A 25447-nucleotide genomic window follows, 5' to 3' on the forward strand; every position below is an offset into this window, starting at 1 on the left:
CCTCCCCTTCGGCCTCGCCACAGCCCCGAGGGTTTTCACGAAGGTGATGGCGACAGTTATGGCCATTCTTCGAACAAGGGGAATTGTAATCATCCCCTATCTCGACGACCTGTTAATCAAAGGCCCCACGTTCAGGTACTGTCTCCAGATCACCTTGAACACTCTCTCCCGGTTAGGCTGGCTGATCAACACGGACAAATCCTCCCTGGTCCCATCTCAACGCTTAACCTTCCTAGGGATGCAGTTCGACACGACCCGTGCCTGGGTCCTCCTTCCAAGGGAAAAGATAAACTCCCTACAACAAGGAATCCACATCCTTTCCGACCCAAGTCCACACTCTCTTCATCTATGCATGAGTGTCCTGGGAAAGATGGTAGTAGCCATGGAGGCAGTTCCATTTGCCCAGTTCCATACCCGGTCTCTTCAACTAGCCCTTCTCTCGGCTTGGGACAAGATTCCGTCATCCCTAGATCGACGCATCAAGTTACCTCGTCAAGTAAGACGGTCGCTAACTTGGTGGTCTCGCCCTTCTTCCTTCAGACCCGGGAGATCATTCCTTCCGCTTCGCTGGCAGGTGGTCACGACCGATGCCAGTCTCATCGGTTGGGGGGCAGTTTTTCTACATCACACGGTCCAGGGCCAGTGGAGTCCCCACGAAGCCTCCCTCCCCTTCAACATTCTGGAGATAAGGGCGATTTACCTGGCGTTGCGTCACTGGCAGAAGATCCTGGCAGGGTTCCCAGTCCGTGTACAATCGTCCAATGCCACAGCCGTGGCATACATAAACCATCAGGGAGGAACGCGCAGCAAGCCCGTTTTAAAAGAGGTGGCAAAAGTGCTACTTTGGGCCGAGAAGATGGTCCCGGCAATCTCAGCAGTCCACATTCCAGGGGTCGACAACTGGGCGGCCGACTTTCTCAGTTGGCAGGGCCTTGCCTCAGGAGAATGGTCTCTCCATCCCGAGGTGTTTCACCAAATCTGCTTACGGTGGGGCACGCTGGACGTCGACCTCATGGCGTTCCGGTTAAATCACAAGGTTCCGTCCTTTGTAGCTCGGTCCCGCGATCCGCTAGCAATCGCCCAGGACGCGCTAGTCATATCATGGTCTCAGTTCCAACTGCCCTATCTCTTTCCACCTCTACCTTTGATCCCTCGAGTCATCAAAAAGGTCAAAACAGAGGGAGTACCAGTTCTCCTAGTAGCCCCAGATTGGCCCAGATGCGTCTGGTACGCAGATCTGGTAAATCTGCTTGTCGACTCCCCCTGGAAACTACCAGACCGTCCGGACCTCCTCTCTCATGGTCCTATTCTTCATCAGAGTTCTCGTTCTCTGAATTTAATGGTATGGCCGTTGAGGCCGCGGTGTTGAAGACCGCGAGCTTTTACCGACAATGTCATTCAGACCCTAATTAACGCCAGAAAACCCGCTACCTCGCGCATATACCACAGAACTTGGAGAGCCTTTTTTCGTCACTGCGAACAGGATCAGCTGACTCCTATGTCCTTTTCTTTGCCAGTCATTTTGGCTTTTCTTCAGTCTGGCCTAGAGGTGGGACTATCTCTCAGCACTCTCAAGGGCCAAGTTTCGGCCTTGTCCATTCTATTCCAACGTAACTTAGCTAGCCGTCCTCAGGTCAGGACGTTTCTACAAGGGGTGGCCCACCTGGCGCCCCCTATCGCCCTCCAGTGGAACCATGGGACCTTAATATGGTCCTAAGCATCCTACAACAGCCTCCATTTGAACCCATTCAGGACATTCCAGCCTCTCTCCTTTCCTGGAAGGTGGTTTTTCTGGTGGCTGTTACCTCTATTAGAAGGGTCGCAGAACTCGCAGCCCTCTCTTGTCGGTCGCCTTTTCTGGTATTCCATCAAGACAAAGTAGTGCTCAGGCCGGTACAGCCAAATGTGGGGAGCACTATGGGCATGGGGAGCAGTGAATATTAATTTTCTTTAGCAGCGGTGACAGTGTAGGCTGCAGGCTGCAGCAGGTGGCTGCTGCCTCCTGTGCCCTGCTCCTCCGCCGCAACCGATTCCCCCCAGCACAGTGTGTGTATGTATGTATGTATGTATGTATGTATGTATGTATGTATGTATGTATGTATGTATGTATGTATGTATGTATGTAGATAGATAGATAGATATAATTACACCCAGCAACATTCCTTCAAAATTTTGGAGGAAAAAAGTGCGTCTTATAGTCCGAAAAATACGGTATTTCATGCAATAAAATGCAAATTAATTATGTAAAAATCATATATAGTTTTTATTTTCTGGATTTTTTTTTTTAAGATTGTCTCTCACAGGTGAAGTGTACCTGCGATAAAAGTTAGACCTCTCTGTTCTTTGTAGGTGGGAAAACTTGAAAAATCAGCAGTATATCAAATACTAAACTTTCCCCACTGTATATAGTTCTATAATACTATAGCAATTAGGCACATGTCCATCTATTTCAACTGAGGGATGGGAGAAAGGATAGAGGCAAGGGATATAGGTACGACTATAATGCATGATCCAATCTGCCCTAAAGGTAAGGTTTTTCCCTCCTGATCCCAATTGTCAATCGACTGGATCAATATTCATAAAAAGAATTTTACACATGTTCTTAAGTATTTAATTTCTTGCTAAAAAGCTTCTGTTCCCAGTTCTTGAGCTAGGCCATTCTACAGATAACAACACTCCTCAAGATTGAAATTGTAGCCAGCACCAAGAAGGAAAAGTGGTGGAATTATGGAAATCACATGAAGGACAAAGGACAAACCTGTTACTAATATGCACGTGATTTAAAAAAAACAAAACAAAAAAAAAACACGACACATTTTGAAAACAGTCCTTGCGAGAGAAAAATGAGTAGCACTCACCGGTAAATGTAAAAAACACTCCTTTATTCTTGATTTATGGTAAAAACAGACGGGCAGGGGAGCATTTGATGCACTGTTAGGACGACGACCATTTCGCGCTCCGGCGCTTCAACGGGCCCTCCGCGAAATGGTCGTCGTCCTAACAGTGCATCAAATGCTCCCCTGCCCGTCTGTTTTTACCATAAATCAAGAATAAAGGAGTGTTTTTTACATTTACCGGTGAGTGCTACTCTTTTCTCTTGCAAGGACTTTATCATAGACTTTCTTCACTGTAGCGCAGTGTTAAAAACGTGAGGATTCCTGTGTAATAGAATCCCATGGATATGCTGGTATGCTGCAAGGGCTATGAATGGTGCAGAGGTGCTGTTACTTTTCTGCTCTTAGACTAGACTCCTTTTGAAAGCATCTTAATTTATTCAGCATTGAATCTGCGCACCAAGCAAAGAAACTCACTCCTTGGCTGCTATCAGTGAGCTTATTAATGGTTGTCTGAGGGGTGTTCTGTCACGGTAAATTCACGTGTGCACATAATTCATCAAGATCCACTGCTGGCAGCTCCCTTTTAGTTTTGTAGACCAATGACGTCCCAGATGTGCTCAATGGAAGTCCAATGATTTTACAGGCCATGTTAGCACATTTAAGCCATGTAGGCTGCTCATAGTAGAACGTGCAACATGCTACAATGTCTTCAATTTTTTTTTTACACTTTTCACCACGCTGTGAAAGTGATCTTTTTTTGTTCCGGTTAGTATGATCACAATGATAACAGTTATGTAAATTTTTTTATGTTTTGTTTCAAACACTTAAATAAGTTGTCCACTACTTTTCCGTTGATGCCAAGCACCGCAAGTAAGTACTTCCGGCCAGCGCCCGCTGCCATCGGCACTGATAGCAGCTGATCAAACATTGATGCCCTCTCCTACGGATAAGGCATCAATGGTAAAGTAGTGAACAACTTCTTTAAGGCTATGTGCCTACGATGCACATTGCAAGCAGAAATTTCCATAGCATTTTTTCCTTTCCCTGGCAGAAAAAACTCATGCAGATTGTACATGCATTTTTTCTGCCAGGGCAAAGCGTTTTCTAAGTGTTTTTACATGCATTTATGCATGTGCTTTTCCAAGCGATTTTGAGCATCACTTGGAAAGTACTCGACAAGTTGGTCACACAATATAAATCCATGCAACTGGCATGGATTTATATTGTGTGACCAGAAAGTTCTGCTTGCAAACTCCTTACTAAAAAAAATAAAAAATTAAAAAAAATTTTAAAAAAAGTTAGAGGAGAGAGGATCGTTGCCCGGAGGAGACTAGGGGCCGCCGGAGAGGTGAGTATGAATATTTTTTTTTATTTTTTACTTTAGTTCTTTTTTAACTTGCAGGTATGATGGTACCCGGGTTGGAGGAGAGTCTCCTTCTCCCAACCCGGGTACCATCCGCGCATTGAACCGCATGTATGCATGCGGATGTTATGCGGTTCAATGCAAGTCAATGGGCGCGATTGTGCTGCGGATTTTTCCGCAATGATAATACGCAGCAGAAATTTCCGCAGCATGTGCACAGCACATGCGGATCATCATTGGGGAACATGGCAGACACCTTAACAAGCGATTTTAATGAGTTTCTCTGGCGGAAATGCAGTAAATCTGCATCGTGTTCACACAGCCTAAAACTATTTTCAGAGAGGAGTAGCTGTTTTACTTGTAATTACTTGAGTTGAAGCAAAGTTGCTTACTCCTTTTTCTGTCTAATGTAGCCTGTATGATCCTTCTAAGTGAATCTTGGTCATTGAACTCTATGGCTACTTATTTTCCTTGCATAGAATGCAACCCTAAATGCCATTGTGGTCAGTCTGATGCACTTTAGTCCCAGACATCCCTCCAAGCCACTCCAAGCCAGGACATGCTTCATTCAGACACTGTCAAACTAAAATGTGTTCTCTGGCTGTCTGTGATGTTACCAAGGTCTCCCATTCCATAACAGGTTTTCTGAGCATGTTTTTCACTCCCCCACCTACAGAGGTTTACATTGAGTCCACCTCTGCTCTTACTGAGGCTGATTGGCATCTAAGTCTAATTTTTTTTAATTTATTTTACTCACTTATATAGCGCCATTAATTCCACAGCTCTTTGAAGACAATATTGGCACTGTCCCCTTTGGGGCTCACAATCTGTATGGAATGTGGGAGGAAACCCACACAAACACGGGGAGAACATACAAACTCCTTGCAAATGTTATCCTTGGTGGGATTCGAACCCATGACTCCAGCACTGCAAGGCTGCAGTGCTAACCACTGAGCCACCGTGCTGATTCCAGATGCCAAATGGTCCATGTCGTGTTATCAAAACACTTACTGTCCAGATTAAAGGTTTAAAGGCTTCCTCTAGCCAGGAAATATTTTCTTTCACCTCCCTAAGGCTGCATGCCCACTATGCATTTTTCAAGCATTTTTGCTGCGGAATTTCCGCAGCGAAAACGCTTAAAAAACTCTTGGTAATACGTGCCCCATGGTCCCCAATGATGATCCGTATGTGCTGTGCTCATGCGGAAATTTACGCTGCGGATTATCATTGCGGAAAAATACGCAGCATGTCCTTTAATTTTGCAGACACGCAGCATAATTGCCGCCATTGACTTGCATTGAAACGCATATTATACGTGCCAGCACATTTGCAAACACTAATAATATGCGTTTCTATGTGCGGATGGTACACGGGTCTGGAGAAGAGGAGACTCCTCCAGACTCAGGTACAATAGAACCTGTTAAAAAAAAAGAATTTAATATAAAAAATAAAGATTATACTTACCTTCTGATGGTCCCCGGTATTTTCTCTGCTGCGTCGGGTGTGTTGTATGGGTCGCGGTGGTGTGAAGGATCTGCAATGACATCATTGAGTCATGTGACAGGTCACGCGACCGCTGACGTCGGCGGTCGCGTGACCTGTCACATGACTCAATGATGTCATCACAGGTCCTTCACACCACTGCGACCCATACAACACACCGGACGCAGCAGAGAAAATACCGGGGGACATCGGAAGGTAAGTATAATCTTTATTTTTTACCATTCTTATTCTTTTTTTTTTTTTTTTTTTAACTATTACTTGGTCACACTATATAAATCCATGCCGGTTGCGTGGATTTATATAGTGTGACCAAGTTGTCAAGCACTTTCCAAGTGATGATAAAATCGCCTGGAAAATGGCTTGATAACCCGCATGCAGAAATGCATGTGAAAATGCTTGACAAACACTTCTACCATGCGTTTTTCCTGCCAGGGAGATGCGGAAAAAATCTGCAGCATTTCTGCATCGTGGGCACTTAGCCTAAGCAGTCACATAAGGTTTATATGAAAAATCCAGACAAATGGTTTATATGTACTCATTATCAAGATGGATAATCTAATGGTCCAAGTGCCCTGAAAGTGGTTCATTCAGTCTTGTTTAGCCAGGATGACTACCCTATTCATGCAGTCTCCATCAAATCTTTTGCCAGTTCGTCTTTTAGAGTATATAATGTAATAGGTTAGATGTTGCAGGATTTCTATTCCAAACTTTTGTAGTACACTAGCATAGATGGATAGTTTGCCTCATACTGGGATTCTTGCATCTTAACAAATATCTCCTTGTCCATCACATCTGCATGGCATTCCTAAGATTTTTGATCATCTCATTGAATCAAGTGGAGTTCATCACTTAAATGGACTTAAAGGGAATATGTCAGAAGGTTTTTGCTATGCAATCTGAGAACGGCATAAGGTAGGGGTTAAAATACAGATTTCAATGATATGTCACATCACACTTTGTCAATTTAGACAATTGTAACTTGGGAGCTTGATGGAATCCAGATTCAGGATCCTGATGCATGCAAATATTAACAGATTAGCCCCAACAAGCATGGTTTTTGGAGGTGGTATCCCTACTAGCAAGGCATATAATTTCAACCATGATAAATGCAAGGAAATCATCCTCATTTGCATCTAGCGTTGGACTTGCAAATCATATTTCCATTGCTACCTGCAAGAAGACTTCATCCAAAGCGTTTTCTCATATCCAGGCTTTTGTCCAGAGTGCTCAGAACTTGCATTGGTCCTAAATTCAATAAAAAAGGTGGTTTCTGCCCTGTCTATGCTTACATTGGCTCTAAGTCTGACATCCATTTTATTGTGCAGGGGCAAGGGATGCCCATTCTAAACCTCTGTACAAAAATCCTGTATCTCTGCAGAACCTGAATCTGGACATCAACACAATCCTCTCCATTTGAACAATACAGATTTCTCTCTGCTGACTTGGAAGGTTGTTTTGCCTGTGACAATCGCCTACATTTTGAGGGTCTCCAAACTAGCAGTTCTCTCAAATCACTTTCTTTCACTTAGCACCACTCTGTCGTGGTGGAAAATATATCCAGTTCTCTCCTTCATGACAAAGATGGTTACCTCTTTTCTCCTTGCCAATTTTGTCCTTCTTATCTTGTGGAAAGCTTAACTACAATCTTGATATTGCCTGGTCCCCAGGAATCAGTCTTTCCTTCTACTTCTGCCATCCAAACTCCTTTACATTGTTCCAGAGGACCTGCTGGCTTCCAAGGGTACGATTGCCCATGGATTCATTTGGCTCTCGTTCTGTGTTAAGGGCAGGGAGCTCCCTTTTGTGTCACAGCCCAACTTGCCAGAGCAGTGAAGGCATACTGGGTTGTGTAACATTTTGCTCCTAATATCCAGGTGTGACAGGCTTCAACCTGGATTTTTCTTTCCACCTTCACTAAGTTTTAAAGGGCTTGCAATATCTCATTGTCTGATTCTTTTGGTTGCAGGCTGTTGTAGAACAGAGTGGTTTAGTTGGCCTTACTAACTCTGCTGCAGTTTCATCCACTGGGGACTGCTCTTGACTATACCAAGGTGCCTGTGTCCTCCTGTGACATGAAAGGAAAAAGCTGACTATTTATTTATTTTTTTTAAGTCTTCACCATAAAGTAACTTTTTTCATTAAGTTCAGCTCCGCCTTATACCAATGGTTGAAACCAGAAGTTTACACTATATAAAAAGACACATGCATTTTTTTTCTCAATATCTAACATGAAATCCGAAAAAACCTTTCCCATTTTAGGTCCGTTAAGATTACCATAATTTTTAATATTTGCCAAATGCCAGAATGAGAGAGAATGTTTTAAGGCATTTTCATTACTTACTGCAAAGTCAAAAGTTTACATACACTGCTCAAAAAAATAAAGGGAACACTTAAACAACAGAATATAACTCCAAGTAAATGAAACTTCTGTGAAATCAAACTGTCCACTTAGGAAGCAACACTGATTGACAATCAATTTCACATGCTGTTGTGCAAATGGAATAGACAATAGATGGAAATTATTGGCAATTATCAAGACACACTCAATAAAGGAGTGGTTGTTCAGGTGGGGACCACAGACCACATCTCAGTACCAATGCTTTCTGGCTGATGTTTTGGTCACTTTTGAATGTTTGTTGTGCTTTCACACTCGTTGTAGCATGAGACGGACTCTACAACCCACAGAAGTTGCTCAGGTAGTGCAGCTCATCCAGGATGGCACATCAATGCGAGCTGTGGCAAGAAGGTTTGCTGTGTCTGTCAGCGTAGTGTCCAGAGGCAGGAGGCACTACCAGTAGACAGGCCAGTATACCAGGAGACGTGGAGGGGGCCGTAAAAGGGCAACAACCCAGCAGCAGGACCGCTACCTCCGCCTTTGTACAAGGAGGAACAGGAGGAGCACTGCCAGAGCCCTTCAGAATGACCTCCAGCAGGCCACAAATGTGCATGTGTCTGCACAAACTGTTAGAAACCGACTCCATGAGGGTGGTGTGAGGGCCCGACGTCCACAGATGGGGGTTGTGCTCACAGCCCAACACCGTGCAGGACGCTTGGCATTTGCCACAGAACACCAGGATTGGCAAAGTCGCCACTGGCGCCCTGTGCTCTTCACAGATGAAAGCAGGTTTACACTGGGCACATGTGACAAACATGACAGACTCTGGAGACGCCATGTATAGCGATCTGCTGCCTGCAAAATCCTTCAGCATGACCGGTTTGGCAGTGGGTCAGTAATGGTGTGGAGTGGCATTTCTTTGGAGGGCCACACAGCCCTCCATGTGCTCGCCAGAGGTAGCCTGACTGCCATTAGGTACCGAGATGAGATCCTCAGACCCCTTGTGAGACCATATGCTGGTGCGGTTGGCCCTGGGTTCCTCCTAATGCAGGACAATGCCAGACCTCATGTGGCTGGAGTGTGTCAGCAGTTCCTGCAAGATGAAGACATTGAAGCTATGGACTGGCCCGCCCGTTCCCCAAACCTGAATCCCATTGAGCACATCTGGTACATCATGTCTCGCTCCATCCACCAACGTCGCGTTGCACCACAGACTGTCCAGGAGTTGACGGATGCTTTAGTCCAGGTCTGGGAGGAGATCCCACAGGAGGCTATCCGCAACCTTATCAGGAGCGTGCCCAGGCATTGTAGGGAAGTCATACAGGCACGTGGAGGCCACACACAATACTGAGCCTCATTTTGACTTGTTTTAAGGACATTACATCAAAGTTGGATCAGCCTGTAGTGTGTTTTTCCACTTTAATTTTGGGGGTTACTCCAAATCCAGGCCTCCATTGGTGAATTAATTTGATTTCCATTGATGATTTTTGTGTGATTTTGTTGTCAGCACATTCAACTTTGTACAGAACAAAGTATTCAATGAGAATATTTCATTCATTCAGATCTAGGATGTGTTATTTCAGTGTTCCCTTTAATTTTTTGAGCAGTGTACATTTCATTAGTATTTGGTGCCATTGCCCTTAAACTGAATGACTTGGGTCAAACTTTTGGGATATCCTTCCACAAGCTTCTCAAAATAGTTGGTCGGAATTTGAGCCCATTCCTCCTGACAAAACTGGTGTAACTGATCCAGGTTTGTAGGTTGCCTTGCTCGCACCTGCCTTTTCAGGGCTTTGTGATGGCCACTCCAAAATATTGACTTTGTTATCCTTAAGCCACTTTGTTACTATTTTGGCAGTATCCTTCTGGTCATTGTCCATTTGGAAGACCCATTTCCGCCCAAGCTTTACTTCTTTTCTCATGATGCCTTCTATTTTGTGAAGTGCACCAGTCCCTCCTGCAGCAAAACAACCTCACAACATAATGCTGCCACCCCTGTGTTTCCCAGTTGGGATGGTGTTCTTAGGCTTCCAAGCTTCTCCCTTTTTCCTACAAACGTAACGATGGTCAGTATGTCCAAAAACTTCAATTTTAGTTTCATCAGACCACAGGATATGTCTCCAAAAATTAAGGTCTTTGTTCCTGTGTGCATTTGCTAACATTAACCCCTTTCTGACACTTGTGGTAATAGTACATCCTTGTGCCCTGGGCTTATTGGGCCAGGGACGTACTATTACGCAGAATGCGATCGCGCCCACACACAAGGCGTGTGGGCAATCGCCGCCGGGTGTCAGCTGTGACAATGTGCCAGGAGCGGTCCCGCACCACTCCTGGCACATTAACCCCCCAAAATGCTGCGATCGAAGTCTATCACAGCATTCCGGTGGCAAGGGGGGAGGTAAGCGCCGATACTTACCTCCTCTCTGTCGTCCCGCGCTGTTTGTGCGGCGTCTCGGTGGTTGTCATGGTGACCCAATGTCGTCATGACGACATCCAGGTCACAAGACAGCAGGAAGTTAAGTAGACTGTGCTCAGTGTGTGGTCTACCTAACTTGTGTGCACAGGGCTGCAGCCTGCATAGCATAGAGATGCTGCTGCAGCATTTTTAAGCTATGCAAGCGATCTGGGTACAAAAAAAATTAGTCCCATAGTGGGACAAAGTGTAAAAGTTAAAGTATCAAAGTGAAGAAAGAAGAAAAAAAAAAGTGAAAATCTGAATAAAAAATAATCCCCCCAAAAAATAAAAATATATTATACCCATGAATAAATATTATTCTGAAAAAAAAACAAAACCCAAAACAATAAAAGTACCCATATTTGGTATTGCCGCGTCCAGAATGACCTGACCTATAAAACTATTTCACTAGTTAACCCCTTTAGTCAGGGCTGTGTAGTCAGTCGGTGCGCATTTTGGTGGAGTTGGAGTCTGTATAAAATGGACCGACTCCGACTCCTAAAATATATAATAAATTGGGTACAGTAGTTCAATGCAGTTTGTGGGCAATATTTTTTAATAAGAATTTGGGAAAGTTATGAAATGTCCTATTCCTGATCTAAGGGATCTCTCCCTTTTTTTTGGTGTTATCCTACGGTTGGAGCTAGTTTGTGCCTGGTGACCATAGGTCTCCTGGCCATAATTTATGGATTGTATGGAAATTTTATATTTAATGTCCTATAAATGTCCTATTCCTGATCAAAGGGTCTAGACTTTTAGCTGAGAAAAATGTGTCCTACTGTAAATTTATCACTTAAATATAGCCCTGCCTTTAGTGAACACGGTAAAAAAAATAATAAAAAACAAAGCAAAAAACGATGCTTTATCATACCGCCAAACAAAAAATGGAATAAAGCGTGATCAAAAAGAAAATTGTAGGTAAAAATGGTACCACTGAAAACGTCAATCTTGTCCCCCAAAAAAGAAGCCACCATACAGCTCCATCAGCCGAAGAATAAAAAAGTTATAGCTCTCAGAATAAAGCGATGCAAAATAAATATTTTTTCTATAAAATAGCTTTTATTGTGTAAAAGCGCCAAAGCATAAAAAAATTATATAAATGTGGTACCGCTGTAAACGTACTGACCCGAAGAATAAAGCTACTTTATCAATTTTACCACACGTGGAACGGCATAAAAAAAACCCCAAAAAACTATTCCTGAATTGTTGTTTATTCTGCCTCCCAAAAATCGTAATAGAAAGTGATCAAAAAATTTCACGTGCCTGAAAATGGTACCAATAAATATGTCAGCTTGTCCCGCATAAAACAAGCCGTCACATGACTCTGTCGGCCAAAATATGGAAAAATTATAGCTCTCTAAATATGGCAATGCAAAAACTAGTCTTTGCAAAAAAAAAAAAAAAGCGTCTTTTAGTGTGTGACAGCTGTCATTCATAAAAACCCCATATGAATCTGGTATCACTGTAATCGCACCGACCAAAAGAGTAAAGTCGTCTAATCACTTATACCTCACGAGGAAAGGTGTAAAAAATTAACTCTCGGCTTAGGGTTGAGATTTTTTTCAAAAGTAAAGGGAAAAAAAAAAAAAAAAAGATGACGATATGGTGACTAGTGTTGAGCGCAAGTGCTCGCTACTTGACTTTGCTTCGGGAGCTCGGGTATGCACTGAGTATCGCAGGTGCTCGAGTGATATGCTCTAGTCTCCGCCCCATATGCTTTGTGGCCAAAAAATCCTTGCGGGGATTGCCTGCCATGCACAAGCGATTCCCACATGTTTTTTTTTTGGGTGTCTAACAATCGTGAAACATGCGGGGCGGGGACTCGAGCATGTCACTTGAGCACCCGCGATGCATGGTGCATACCTGAGTACCCTATGCAAATGGGTACTCAGGTAGGAGTTCTAGATTAGTTCCCTGAGGGGTCTAGTTTCCAAAATGGTGTCACTTGTGGGGGGTTTCCACTGTTTAGGCACATCAGGGGCTCCCCAAGATCTACATGGCGTCCGCTAATTATTCAAGCAAATTTTACATTCAAAAACTCAAATGGTGCTCCTTCCCTTCTGAACCCTGCAGTGTACCCAAATAGTGGTTTTCCCCTACATATGGGGTATTGGCGTGCTCAGGAGAAGTTGCAAATTTTGGGGTCCTTTTTTCCTGTTATCCTTGCAAAAAATAAAAGAATTGGGGTCTAAAGTAACATTTTTGTGAAAAAAGTTAAATGTTCATTTTTTTTCTTCCACATTCCAAAAATTCCTGTGAAGCACCTGAAGGGTTAATAAACTTCTTGAATGTGGTTTTGAGCACCTTGAGGGGTGCAGTTTTTAGAATGGTGTCACTTTTGGGTATTTTCTGTCATAAAGACCCCTCAAAGTCGCTTCAAATGTGATGTGGTCCCTAAAAAAATGGCTTTGTAAATTTTGTTGGAAAAATTAGAAATCACTGGTCAACTTTTAACCCTTATAACTTCCTAACAAAAACAAAACTTTTGGTTCCAAAATTGTGCTGATGTAAAGTAGACATGTGGGAAATGTTATTTATTAACTATTTTGTGTGACATATTTCTTTAAGGGCATAAGAATTCAAAGTTTGAAATTTGCGAAATTTTCGCCAAATTTCCATTTTTTTTCACAAATAAACACAAGTCATATTGAAGAAATTTTACCACTATCATGAAGTACAGTTTGTCATGAAAAAACAGTCTCAGAATCAGGGGAATCCGTTGAAGCGTTCCAGAGGTATTGCCTCATAATGTGACAGAAGTCAGAATTGTAAAAATTGGCCCGGTCATTAACGTGCAAACCACCCTCGGGGGCAAAGGGGTTAATCTGGCTTTTTTATGTTTGTTTTGGAGTAATGGCTTCTTCCTGGCAGAGTGGCCTTTCAGCCCATGTTAATACAGTACTCGTTTCACTGTGGATATTGACACAATCTTACCAGCTTCCGCCATCCTCTTCACATGGTCTTTTGCTTTGTTCTTGGGTTGATATGCACATGTCGGACCAAAGCACGTTCATCTTTGGGACACAGAACCCGTTTCCTTCCTGAGCGGTATAATGGCTGGACATTCCCATCTTGTTTTATGGTTCCGTATAATTGTTTGTACAGATGAACGAGGCACCTTCAGGAATCTTGACATTGTACCCAAGGATGAGCCAGACTTGTGCAAGTCCACAATTCTCTTCCTGATATCTTGGCTGATTTCTTTACTTTCCCATGATGCTACACAAAGAAGCAGTGTGTTTCAGGTGTGCATTAAAATACATCAACAGGTGTGTCTCTAATTAACTCAAAAGTTTCCAAACAATCTATCAGAAGCTTCCAAACACATGAGATCATCATATAGGCAGTCCAGAATTGTTTAACCCCTTAATAACATCTGACGTACTAATACGCGTCTGTGCCCTGGGACTTAAGAGCCAGACCCGTATTAGTACGTCATGGCGATCGCGCGCGCACACAGGCTGTACGGGCGCGATCGCCGCCGGGTGTCAGCTGATTGTCACAGCTGACACCCGGTACTATGTGCAGGGAGCGGTCCTGCACCGCTTCCAGCACATTAACCCCCGCGATGCTGCGATCGAAGTCGATCGCGGCATTGCGGGGGCAAGGGGAGGTGATCGGCGATACTCGCCTCCTCTTCCGGCTTCCAGCGCAGTCTGCAAAGGCTTCCCGGGTGTTGCCATGACGACCCGATGTCGTCATGACAACATCCGGGTCACCAGAGAGCAGGAAGATTGCTTGGGCATGCGCAGTGCATCTCCAAGCAATCTTCACACTGTGCACTTCTGACAGCCTTCATGGCATAGGTATGGTGCTTCATTCCTGTGCCATGCAGGCGATCAGAAAAAAAAAAAGTGAAAGTCACAGAGTGGGACAAAGTAATAAAGTGTATAAACTGTGTGAAAGTGGGGAAAAAAAAAAATAAAAAAATGTGCAAAAATATTATAAAAAAAAAAAAATAAAAAATAATACACCAAAAATAAAAATATAATGTACCCATCAATAAATATTATTAAAAAAAAAACAAAACAATAAAAGTACACATATTTGGTATCGCCGCGTCCGGAACAACCTGACCTATAAAACTGTCCCACTAGTTAACCCCTTCAGTGAACACGGTAAAAAAAAAAAAACGAAGCAAAAAACAATGCTTTATCGCCATACCACCAAACAAAAAGTGGAATAACACGCGATCAAAAAGACGCATATAAATAAAAATGATACCGCTGAAAACGTCATCTCGTCCCGCAAAAAACAAGCCGCCATACAGCTCCATCAGCCGAAAAATAAAAAAGTTATAGCTCTCAGAATAAAGCGATGCTAAAAAATATTTTTTTCTATAAAATAGCTTTTATTGTGTATAAGCGCCAAAACATAGAAAAATGATACAAATGTGGTACCGCTGTAAATGTACTGACCCGAAGAATAAAGCTACCTCATCAATTTTACCACACGCGGAACAGAATAAAAAAAAAAAAAACTTCCTGAATTGTTGGTTTTTGTTTATTCTGCCTCCCAAAAATCGGAATAGAAAGCGATCAAAAAATGTCACGCGCCTGAAAATGGCACCAATAACAACGTCAAGTCATCCCGCAAAAAACGAGCAGTCACATGACTGTCTGCCAAAATCTGGAAAAAATTATAGCTCTCAAAATATGGCGATGCAAAAACAAGATTTTACAAAAAATGCGTCTTTTAGTGTGTGACAGCTGTCAGTCATAAAAACCCCATATGATTCTGGCATTGCTGTAATCACACCGACCCGAAGAATAAAGTCGTCTAATCACTTATACCGCACAAGGAACGGCGTCAAAAATAAACTCTTGGGTTGTGCTGGGGCTAGGGTTGTGCTGGGGCTAGGGTTGTGCTGGGGCTAGGGCTGGGGTTGGGATTTTTTTCAAAAGTAAGAAAAAAAGATGACGATATGGCGACTAGTGTTGAGAGCAAGTGCTCGCTACTTGAGTTTGCATCGGGTGCTCTGGTATGCATTGAGTATCGTGGGTATTTGAGTGACATGCTCGAGTCTCTGCCCCATATGCTTTGCGGCCAAAAAACTTTACGGGGATTGCCTGCCATGCACGAGCGATCCCCGCATGTTTTTTTTTGGGTGTCTAATAACCGTGAAACATGCGGAGCAGGGACTCGAGCATGTCACTCGAGCACACACTGTACATGGTGCATACCTGAGTACCCGATGCAAACTCAAGTAGCGAGCACTTGCGCTCAAGAATAATGACAACTTATTCAATATGATGACCTAATGTAAACAAATTCTGTGCCGTACCTCTGGGTTCAAAATGTTCACTATACACCTTAATAAAATCCTTGAGGGGTATAGTTTCCAAAATGGGGACACTTGTGGGGGAGCTCCACTGTTTAGGCACATCACGGGCTCTCCAAACGCGACATGGTGTCCGCTAACAAATTGAATGGAAAATCGGCTCAATTTGTTAGCGGCTATCATGTTGCATTTGGAGAGTCCCTGTGTGCCCAAACATTGGAGCTCCCCCACAAGTGACCCCATTTTGGAAACTAGACCCCCCAAGGCACCTATCTAGATGCATAGTGAGCACTTGGAACCCCAGGTGTTTCACAAATTGATTCATAAAAATGAAAAAGTGGTTTTTTTTTCACTTTTTCATTTTTACGAATCAATTTGTGAAGCACCTGGGGGTTCCAAGTGCTCACTATGCATCTATAAAGGTGCCTTGGGGGGTCTAGTTTCCAAAATGGGGTCACTTGTGGGGGAGCTCCAAAGTTTGGGCACACAGGGGCTCTCCAAACACAACATGGCGTCCGCTAATTATTCAAGCAAATTTTACAATCAAAAAGTCAAATGGCGCTCCTTCCCTTCCGAGCCCTGCCGTGCGCCCAAACAGTGTTTTTTCCCCAAATATTGGGTATCTGCGTGCCCAGGGGAAATTGCACAACAAATTTTGGGGTCCATTTTTTTCTTGTTACCCCTGTGAAAATAAAAAAATTGGGTCTAAAGTAACATTTTTGTAAAAAAGTTAATGTTCATTTTTTTCTTCCACATTCAAAAAATTCCTGTGAAGCACCTGAAGGGTTAATAAAGTTCTTGAATGTGGTTTTGAGCACCTTGAGGGGTGCAGTTTTTAGAATGGTGTCACTTTTGGGTATTTTCTGTCAAAAAGACCCCTCAAAGTGACTTCAAATGTCATGTGGTCCCTAAAAAAATGGTTTTGTAAATTTTGTTGGAAAAATGAGAAATCGCTGGTCAACTTTTAACCCTTATAGCTCCCTAACAAAAAAAAATTTTGGTTCCAAAATTGTGCTGATGTAAAGTAGACATGTGGGAAATGTTATTTATTAACTCTTTTGTGTGACATATCGCTCTGATTTAAAGGCATAAAGATTAAAATATTGAAAATAGCAAAATTTTCAAAATTTTCGCCAAATTTCTGTTTTTTTCACAAATAAACGCAAGTGATATCGAAGAAATTTTTCCACAATCATGAAGTACAATATGTCATGAAAAAACAGTCTCAGAATCAGGGGAATACGTTGAAGCGTTCCAGAGTAATTACCTCATAAAGTGACAGTGGTCAGAATTGTAAAAATTGGCCCGGTCATTAACGTGCAAACCACCCGCGGGGCTTAAGGGGTTAAAGGCATAGTAATCTTAGTGTATGTAAACTTATGACTTTGCAGTAAGTAATAAAAATGCCTTAAAGCATTCTCTCTCTCTCATTATTCTGGCATTTGGCAAATATTAATAATTCTGGTAATCCTAATTGACCTAAAACGGGAAAGGTTTCTTCTGATTTCATGTCAGATATTGAGAAAAACATGCATGTGTCTTTTTATATAGTGTATGTAAACTTCTGGTTTCAACTGTATATATCCCCACTCCGTCCTTTTTTCCCTTATGAACTCAACGAGGAAACCAATTTATGGTAAGTATTCAAAAATATTGCTGTTTTTTTCCGGAGGAAGAATAAGGGACAAACTGGAAAAACAGCAATTCTAGCATTGGTTCTGTTTCTTTTTTTTACCATGCAGGTTCAAACCCTAGATACCATATACTAATGTTGTCACGCTATCTGTAATGTAAAAATGGACATTAAGTGTATGTTGACATATGTACTTGGCAAGAAAAATGAAGTACCAGATTTAAAAATTGTTCTGATGTTTTGCAGGTAGAAGAAAAGATTAAACAAACACATAGAAAGTATTTGCTGCAAGAACAACTGAAGATCATAAAGAAAGAGCTTGGCCTGGAGAAAGAAGATAAAGATGCCATTGAAGAAAAGTTTCGGGAGAGGTTACATGATCTTACAGTCCCAAAGCATGTCATGGAAGTCATTGATGAAGAGCTTGGTAAACTGGGATTACTTGACAACCATTCCTCTGAATTTAAGTGAGATATTAAATATGACATTTTAATTTACTGTTGGATTTTTTTTTTTTTTTTTTACAAATATTATTTATTTAAAAAGAGAATGCATGATCCCTCTATATAGAGAAGTATAGTGAATATGCTTTTCTATACAATGTTGAAACACTTAACCTCACTGAGAGGCTGAATTCAGGCATATGGCTTTGTTTGAAATATGCATTCACAAAATTTGAGGTGAACAGCCTGTTTTTAAATCAAATATTCATTTTTTGCAGTGTAACAAGAAATTACTTGGATTGGTTAACGTCTATTCCCTGGGGAAAGTACAGCCATGAGAATTTGGACCTGAGGAGTGCTGAGGAAGTGTTGGAAGAAGATCATTATGGGATGGAAGATGTCAAGAAAAGAATTCTTGTAAGTATTATTGTAATATAGAGATCTTAAAATTTTTTATCCCTTTCTTGGCAAGTAAGGTTCATGTACGTCGCATGCCTGGTGTGGGTGAATGAAGCATGCCCATTAGCTGAGACCACTCCATATCTGGCTGTGTTAAGCAGCTGGCATCTGCATGTAACAGCAGTGATCTAAGTTACAGGGGTTGCCCGAAACCTAGCTGAATTTAATATGATTTAATGTAAAAAAAAAAAAAAAAAAAACTTTTCTAATGTAACTCGAGTAAAACTTCCTTAACTTCCTATCTGTGTTTGTTTTCCCCACTTCTGTTCTGCTTGAGTCTTTCAGAATGCACTGGGGATTCTCAAATGAGACCTCATGAAGGGGGCTGGGGCTGCTGTTACCCCGCAACATCTGCTGTCTCCACCCTGAAATGAATCGTCATCAGGGACGAACGTTTCATGGGCTGCATTATTCTCTGCAATGGTTGTAACTACCAACGCATGCTCAGTATGCTGTCCCTGCCCGCCGCTGTTACTTTCATTTTGCTTTTTCACTGGTTCTTAAGCCAGCAGGAGAGTGATCTCATGTCACTTTTCTTTAGAGGAGACGACGAAGCGCACGGTCAATGGGCAATGAAAGCGCAAGCCCCTTGATGACGTCTAGTTTAAGACTCACTAGTGCATTCTGGGAAACGCTAACAAAATGTCATTGGAACTAAGAAAAAAAACAAAGGAAGTTAAAGTAGAGAGAGAAAAGGGTAGGTATTTTTTATTTGAATGTATTAGAAAAATACTTATTTCTAAAATACTAAATAGAGAATCTTATAAAATGTATTTTGTTTTTGGACAACCCCTATGAGCTCCAGCTGCTTTTAACCCACTTTAAAGCCTCTGTCAATCTCTGACAGCAGCATTCAAGTCTCGTGGTCTCTGGGGCACACCACTCTGGGCTGTGACCTTATTGTGTTTTGCCATTAGGATGCCATTTTTGTCATGTTGGTACTCTTAAATATTAGAAAAAATAACTTTCTAATCACCCTTATTTTCCCCAATTAAAATAAAGATATAAAATGTAACCATCTTTATTACCCCCATGTATGTAAAAGACCATTCTATCAAAATACAAAATTATTTAACCCGTATTGTAAATGTCGCAAAGCAAGAAAAATTGAATCTCAAGAATTACCATTTTTTGTTAGGCATGTCCCATAAAAAAGAGCAATAAAAAGTGATCAAAGACGATGTACCCCAAAATGGTATCAATAAAAACAGCTCTCCATGTAAAACACAAGCCCTTATGCAGTTCCATAAATGGAAAAATAAAGTTATGGTCTGAGAAAATGGCGACACAAACCAGATGTTTATATGTTTATTTATTTTTCATTCGTCTTCCTCCACTACAGCACCAAAGGGGGAGGTTGAGTCATGCTCGAAGACCTCATTCCGTTTTGTAATTTTTTCTTGTACGAGTGTTATCCGTGCTTTTCATAAATATAGCCTGTGGGGTAGATCACATAGTCTGTTTTCCTCTGACTGAGGGGTCTGCGCAAAAGCACACGACTTGACACTTGGATCAATTTTGAACAAATCAAAAGTGGCTATGCAAGTCTATGGGTACGTGAAAAAAACTTACACAGCACTCCAATTCCATCCATTTGCAGATCATTTTTTCACAGACTGATAGAAGAAGTTGGAGAAACTTTTTTTTTTTTTTTTTCTTTCCCCAACAGAGAAAAACTGACCATTTGGTCAAACGGGCCAAAATCACTGATAAAACTGTCCGATATAAAAAAAAAAAAATAACTGAATGAGGCCTAGTAGGGACAGGAAGCAAAGAGTTGAAATAACTTTTCCTCCAACCCTCAGTGGTTTACCTTTCCTTATGGAGAGATTATTCAGTAGTGCTCTGTGGCCAGTGGCAGTGTCTGTACCTTTAATATGCCTTACAGCAGGGGTTCCCAACCTGTAGCTCGAGAACCACATGTGGCTCATGGGCTTGTGATGTGTGGCTGGCGGCTGTCTGACAGCTTGGTGCATTAGCACCAGGTGTGAGTAGATCTCTAGATGGTGACTTTTGGGTATAGCTTTACAGAGAAGAGCAGATCGGAACCCCCAGAGCTTGGCATACTTCTTTGACGTGATTTCAGTGGAAAAACTTTGGTTGTCATTATACCAGTAACAGGAAGCTTTTGATGTCACTACTGTGAGTGGAGCAAGAGCTGTATGTAGCTCATGACCAGTGTCCTACTGGGATGTCTGGGGCCCACAGGATGAATTGACCCTAGGGGCCCACCCTACAGCTATATGCAAATACCTGTTAGCCGTTATCCTCGTTATAGTGTAAAACACAGGCTGCTCCTGCACATCTACTGTGCACACACTATAACTGGGATTTACAATTACGGTAGTTTGCATTAAAGGTCTTCTTTGGTTAAAACACCATGACCTCACAGGATAGATGATAACGTATTGATCGTTTGAGTCCGACCATTGGAAACCATTCCAATCGGAAGAATGGGGAAATTTAATCCCTGACAAAACACTTTTATCCCCATTATAATGCGGATGGGATGTCTGATCGCAGCTCCATTCATTCTCTTTGAGGCTTCCAGAGAAAAGCAAGCACATCGCTCGCAGCCACTGAGGGAATGAATGGATCAGTGGTCAAGTCGCACATGCCTCTCCTGTCAAATGGGGACAAAAGCTCCACATTCTGCCAATCAGTGCAGGTCCCAGCAGTCAGGCCCCCACCAATCAATAAGTTCACTTATCCTGTGGAGGGGTGATAACTTGTTTTCAAGTAAGTGCATCTTGTTCCAAGTTTTTGATCATTAATGGAAATAAAGAATCTTCCCCTAATTAATATCAGAGAGGACAATTGACCACCATACACAACACAATCCACTATAGCAAGACCAATAATACCACATAAAATGGGGAAATACCACCACACCGTTACCAGACTACATATTACCACCACCTAGTGACCGAATAATACCACATACAAGACTAAATACCGCCACACCATGACCAGACCACGTATTACCACAACATAGTGACTTAATAACAGGGCTGTGGAGTCAGTAAGCCAAACCTCTTACTCCAACTCCGACTCCTTAATTTCCATGACTCCGACTCCCTAATACATGGCTCATGTTTAAATGATAAATTTACTGTAGCACAGATTCATCTCAGCTAAAAGTCTAGACCCTTAGATCAGGAATAGGACAGACATTTATAGGACATTTCATAACTTTCCCAAATTCTTATGAAAAAAATATTCCCCACAAACTGTATTGAACTACTGTGCCTACTTTAGGCTATGTGCCCATGATGCAGAAATGAAGTGGAAAATTTCCGCTTCATTTCTGCATGTCCTTGCCCGGAAAAACGAGCGTGGAATTTGACATGTGTTTTTCGCGCGTTTTTGAAGCGTTTTGCACATGCGGAATTGCTTTGCGTTTTCTAATGCATTGAGAAGGCAATTCCGCATGCGTAAACGCACAAATAATGGACATGCTGCAGAATTTTCCGCACATCAAAAACGCTGCGGAAAATTCCGCAGCATGGGCATTGAAATTGCGGATTTACATTGGGGACCATGGGAGAAGGATCACCAAGCGTTTCCCAAGCGTTTACGCTGCAAAAATTTCACAGCAAAAACTCTTGAAAAACGCATCGTTGGCATGGACCCTTATTATATATTTTAGGAGTTGGAGTCTGTCCATTTTATACCAACTCCGTTTCCGGCTCCACCAAAATGGACTCCGACTCCAACTCCACCGCCCTACCTAATAATACTACATACAGGGGACAAATGCTGCCGCCCCATAACCAGACCACATATTACCACCACAGTGAACGAATAATACCACATACACGGGACAAATACCGCCAAACTGTGACCACTTCACATATTACGACATAATGACCGAATATTACAATACTGATCATTGATAAAATCCACAAAACTAACAACATTATTACCACCGGTTACATTTTACACAGGAGCTCTGTATATAGTGTACAGAGTATAGTGTCAGTGTACAGGTAACACATTGACTTACCAGTGACGTCTCTAGTAGAAGTCCTTCATCTTCACTTTTCTTCTTCATCTGGCACAGACCGCCATCACTTCTTCCAGCCGGGACTCGTCTCTGCCGAAAACACAGTTATCAATAGCTGATCACTTCTAGAGCACATTCCCAGACTTATACACTATGCCAGATGAAGAAAAAAATTGACAGCGCCCTCTCTGAACAGTAACTCTACCTCCCTTTTGTCCCCCCCTTCCCCCATGGAAAACTGTTCTAAAAAGTACATTCTAGTACAGCAGTAACAATGTCCCTTTATTGGCCCCTATAATAATTATGGCACCCACTTGCCACCATAAACTAATACTGTATGTTCCTCATTTTGGCCTGCATACAGTAATTAAGTCCCGCAGCATGTCCACTTTAATAATACCCCCCATCCTGGGAACTTATGTTCCTCCATCTTGAGCCCCAATGTCCCTGGTGCTGGCCCCCATGCACAGAGGAAAAAAAAAATCTTTTTGTCTGCCTGCGCTGCGCGGCGTCCTCTTCCTGCACTGCAGATACGATGCGGTCGTGTGCGGCTGGCGTCCATGTGCCCGTCACAGACGGCGCATGACAGTGACGTCCTACGTTGACTGACGTCAGCCGCCGGTCTCTCATAAGTCGGCGGCCATATTAATTATTGCAGTGCAGACTTTCTTCAACTGAATATCCTCGGGACGCACATTCAGTTGAAACCAGCGGGCCCTCTACATCCTGCTTGGGGGGCCTGCCGAGAACCTGGGGCCCACCGGAGAATCGTCCAGTGTCCCAGTGCTTCAGTCTGACCCAGCTCGCGACTCTCTCTGAGCTGAATGTGGCTCGCGAACCTCTTTCATAGCTGAATGTGGCTCTCAAGGTCAGAAAGGTTGCTGACCTCTGCCTTTATAGTATTACTTCTCACCAAGCTGCGGAGGTCATGAGCCTTTTCCCTTCCCCCTTGCTAAGCTGCTCCTGCTTCCCTTGAATTTAAGGCCTCAACTGCCTCTCCTGCATAGTGTAGCAATGCAGAGATGGTCATTCCTGACTGTGGTCTCTCTTGGCCCAGTGTTTTTTCTTTCTACCTCCTCACTGGATTGAGATCCAGCCCTTATTGGCGACTCAGACTTCGTGAGGTGTCTCGTGGGTTGTTGTAGATCATGTTGACATGGAAATCTGCATTTCTGTGATATGTCACATCTGGTTCGATTCCACACTGTAACCGCAGTGGAACTTATTTCCTATTTTCACATGGCACACTCCTGGGGTACAGAAAATGGAGTTTGGCGGTTCCAGATTTGAACTCTACTTGTTGACGTGCCTTACCTAGTTCACTTGCCTTTCTGGTTTCTGGGGGTTCATTGCATTGAATTCTGCTTACTGCCTGTAAATGACTGAGAGACACAGGTTTGTAGCAAGTCATGCCAGATTAATCTAATTTCCTTCTGTGATGGAATCACTCACTGAGTGGATCAGGGAAATGCAATAGATATAGCATATCTCGACTTCAGCAAAGCATTTGATAAAGTATTTCATACTTGCTCATTTTTTCAATAAGAATAGTATGGGATTGACAAGGTTACGGTAGATGGATTCATAACTGGCTCAGTGATCGTACCCAATGAGTGGTAATAAATGGTTGTACATCCAATTGGAAGATTGTTTCAAGTAGGGTACCACAAGACTCTGTCATGGCCTTAGAGTTCAACATTTTTATAAATGATCTAGATAAAGGAACTGAAGTTAAACTAATCAAATCTAAAGCTAGGAGGGATGGCTAACACTAGAGAAGACAGAGAAAGGATTCAGAAGGATCTCGATAAGCTTGAACAATGGGCAGCGACTAATAGAATGGTATTCAACAGGGAGAAATGCAAGATTCTACATCTTGGCAAGAAAAACTAAAATTACATCTACAGAATGGGAGGAATAGAACTAAGCAACGGTATGTGTGAAAAAGACTTGGGTCTACTAATACATCAAAGACTGCACATAAGTCAACAGTGTGATGCAGCAGCAAAAAAGGCAAACACAGTTCTGGGATGTATTAAGAAAAGTATAGTCTAGATCACGTGAAGTAATTATTCTCCTCGACTCCTTGATCAGACCTCATCTGGAATACTGTGTCCAGTTCTGGGCACTACATTTTAAAAAGACATTAAAAAGCAAGCAAATTCAGAGAAGAGCGACCAGGATGGTGAGCAGACTGCAAACTATGTCCTACGAGGAATGGTTAAAGGATTTAGGAATGTTTAGCTTGCAAAAAAGAAGGCTAAGAGGAGATTTAAAGGGAATCTGTCACCCCTGGGACTTATTTGATGTCTAATATAGGCATACAGGTGATAGAAATGTAAATCTATAATTACCTGTATTCCTCATTTTAGGTCTTGTTGCTGTGAAATGTCTTTTTATTCATTGAAGTTCCAATGCTTGCGGGCCCAGGGCCGGTAAGAAATCCCAGCCTCCTGTGGTAATTAAAATATTTCCCCTCTCCCCTGCACGTCACAGTGCCTTGTGACGTGCAGTCGCCATGGCCAGATCCAACAAAGACAAACTTTGTTAGCCTGTTCCCAGGATCAGTAATTAGCCGAGATTAAAGATCATATTGCGTCGGCAGGGAAGTATCTCTGTTCACCATCCTTAGAAGCATATGGAGTGCCATGCCCAGGTGGCAAGTACTTGTGTGGCAATTGCATGTACCGTCCCTTTCGTTAGTTTTCTACACCGGACGAGTCAGGTTGGCAGGGTAGACCGAGAGTTGCCCAGAAGAGCTAAGCTTAGAGCAACACCCACTGGATGCCCTTCTGGATCAGGGGCCAGGCCGTCTGGGTCCAGAGGCATCAGGGAGGGTCAATGCTCGATGGGCGGCCTCCACTCTGGGATTCTTCCTAGGTGGGTGGCCGCCGCCTCCTTTTTCAGGAGGCATGGCTGGAGGCAATCGTTGATCTTTCGTTCAGTAAAGTCATCTCTTCGGCTTACAGAATAGAGTTCACTCTACCTTAAGATAATTTCTTTTTCTCTCGCCCTTCCGAGTCAACCAACATAAGGGTCAATTTTGATCAGGCGACAGTTTCCCTGCTTTAAGCAGGGGTGATTTGTAGATGTTCCCACTTCATGAATATCTTGGGCGTTCTGAAGATCCTG

At 42.7% G+C, this 25447-nt stretch overlaps 1 protein-coding gene across 1 annotated transcript in view; it reads left to right on the forward strand.

The window, feature by feature from the left end:
* Window positions 1-25447, forward strand: part of LONP1 (lon peptidase 1, mitochondrial) — a 213826-nt gene that overhangs the window by 25052 nt on the left and 163327 nt on the right. The window contains exons 8-9 of the mRNA XM_073653197.1: window positions 17654-17874; window positions 18129-18267. Coding sequence (XP_073509298.1) covers window positions 17654-17874; window positions 18129-18267 — 360 coding nt within the window. The remainder of the gene's footprint in view (window positions 1-17653; window positions 17875-18128; window positions 18268-25447) is intronic.

This window comes from Phyllobates terribilis, unplaced genomic scaffold, assembly GCF_046119375.1.
Source record: "Phyllobates terribilis strain yellow unplaced genomic scaffold, ASM4611937v1 Scaffold_1__5_contigs__length_1240528914, whole genome shotgun sequence".
NCBI lineage: Eukaryota > Metazoa > Chordata > Amphibia > Anura > Dendrobatidae > Phyllobates > Phyllobates terribilis.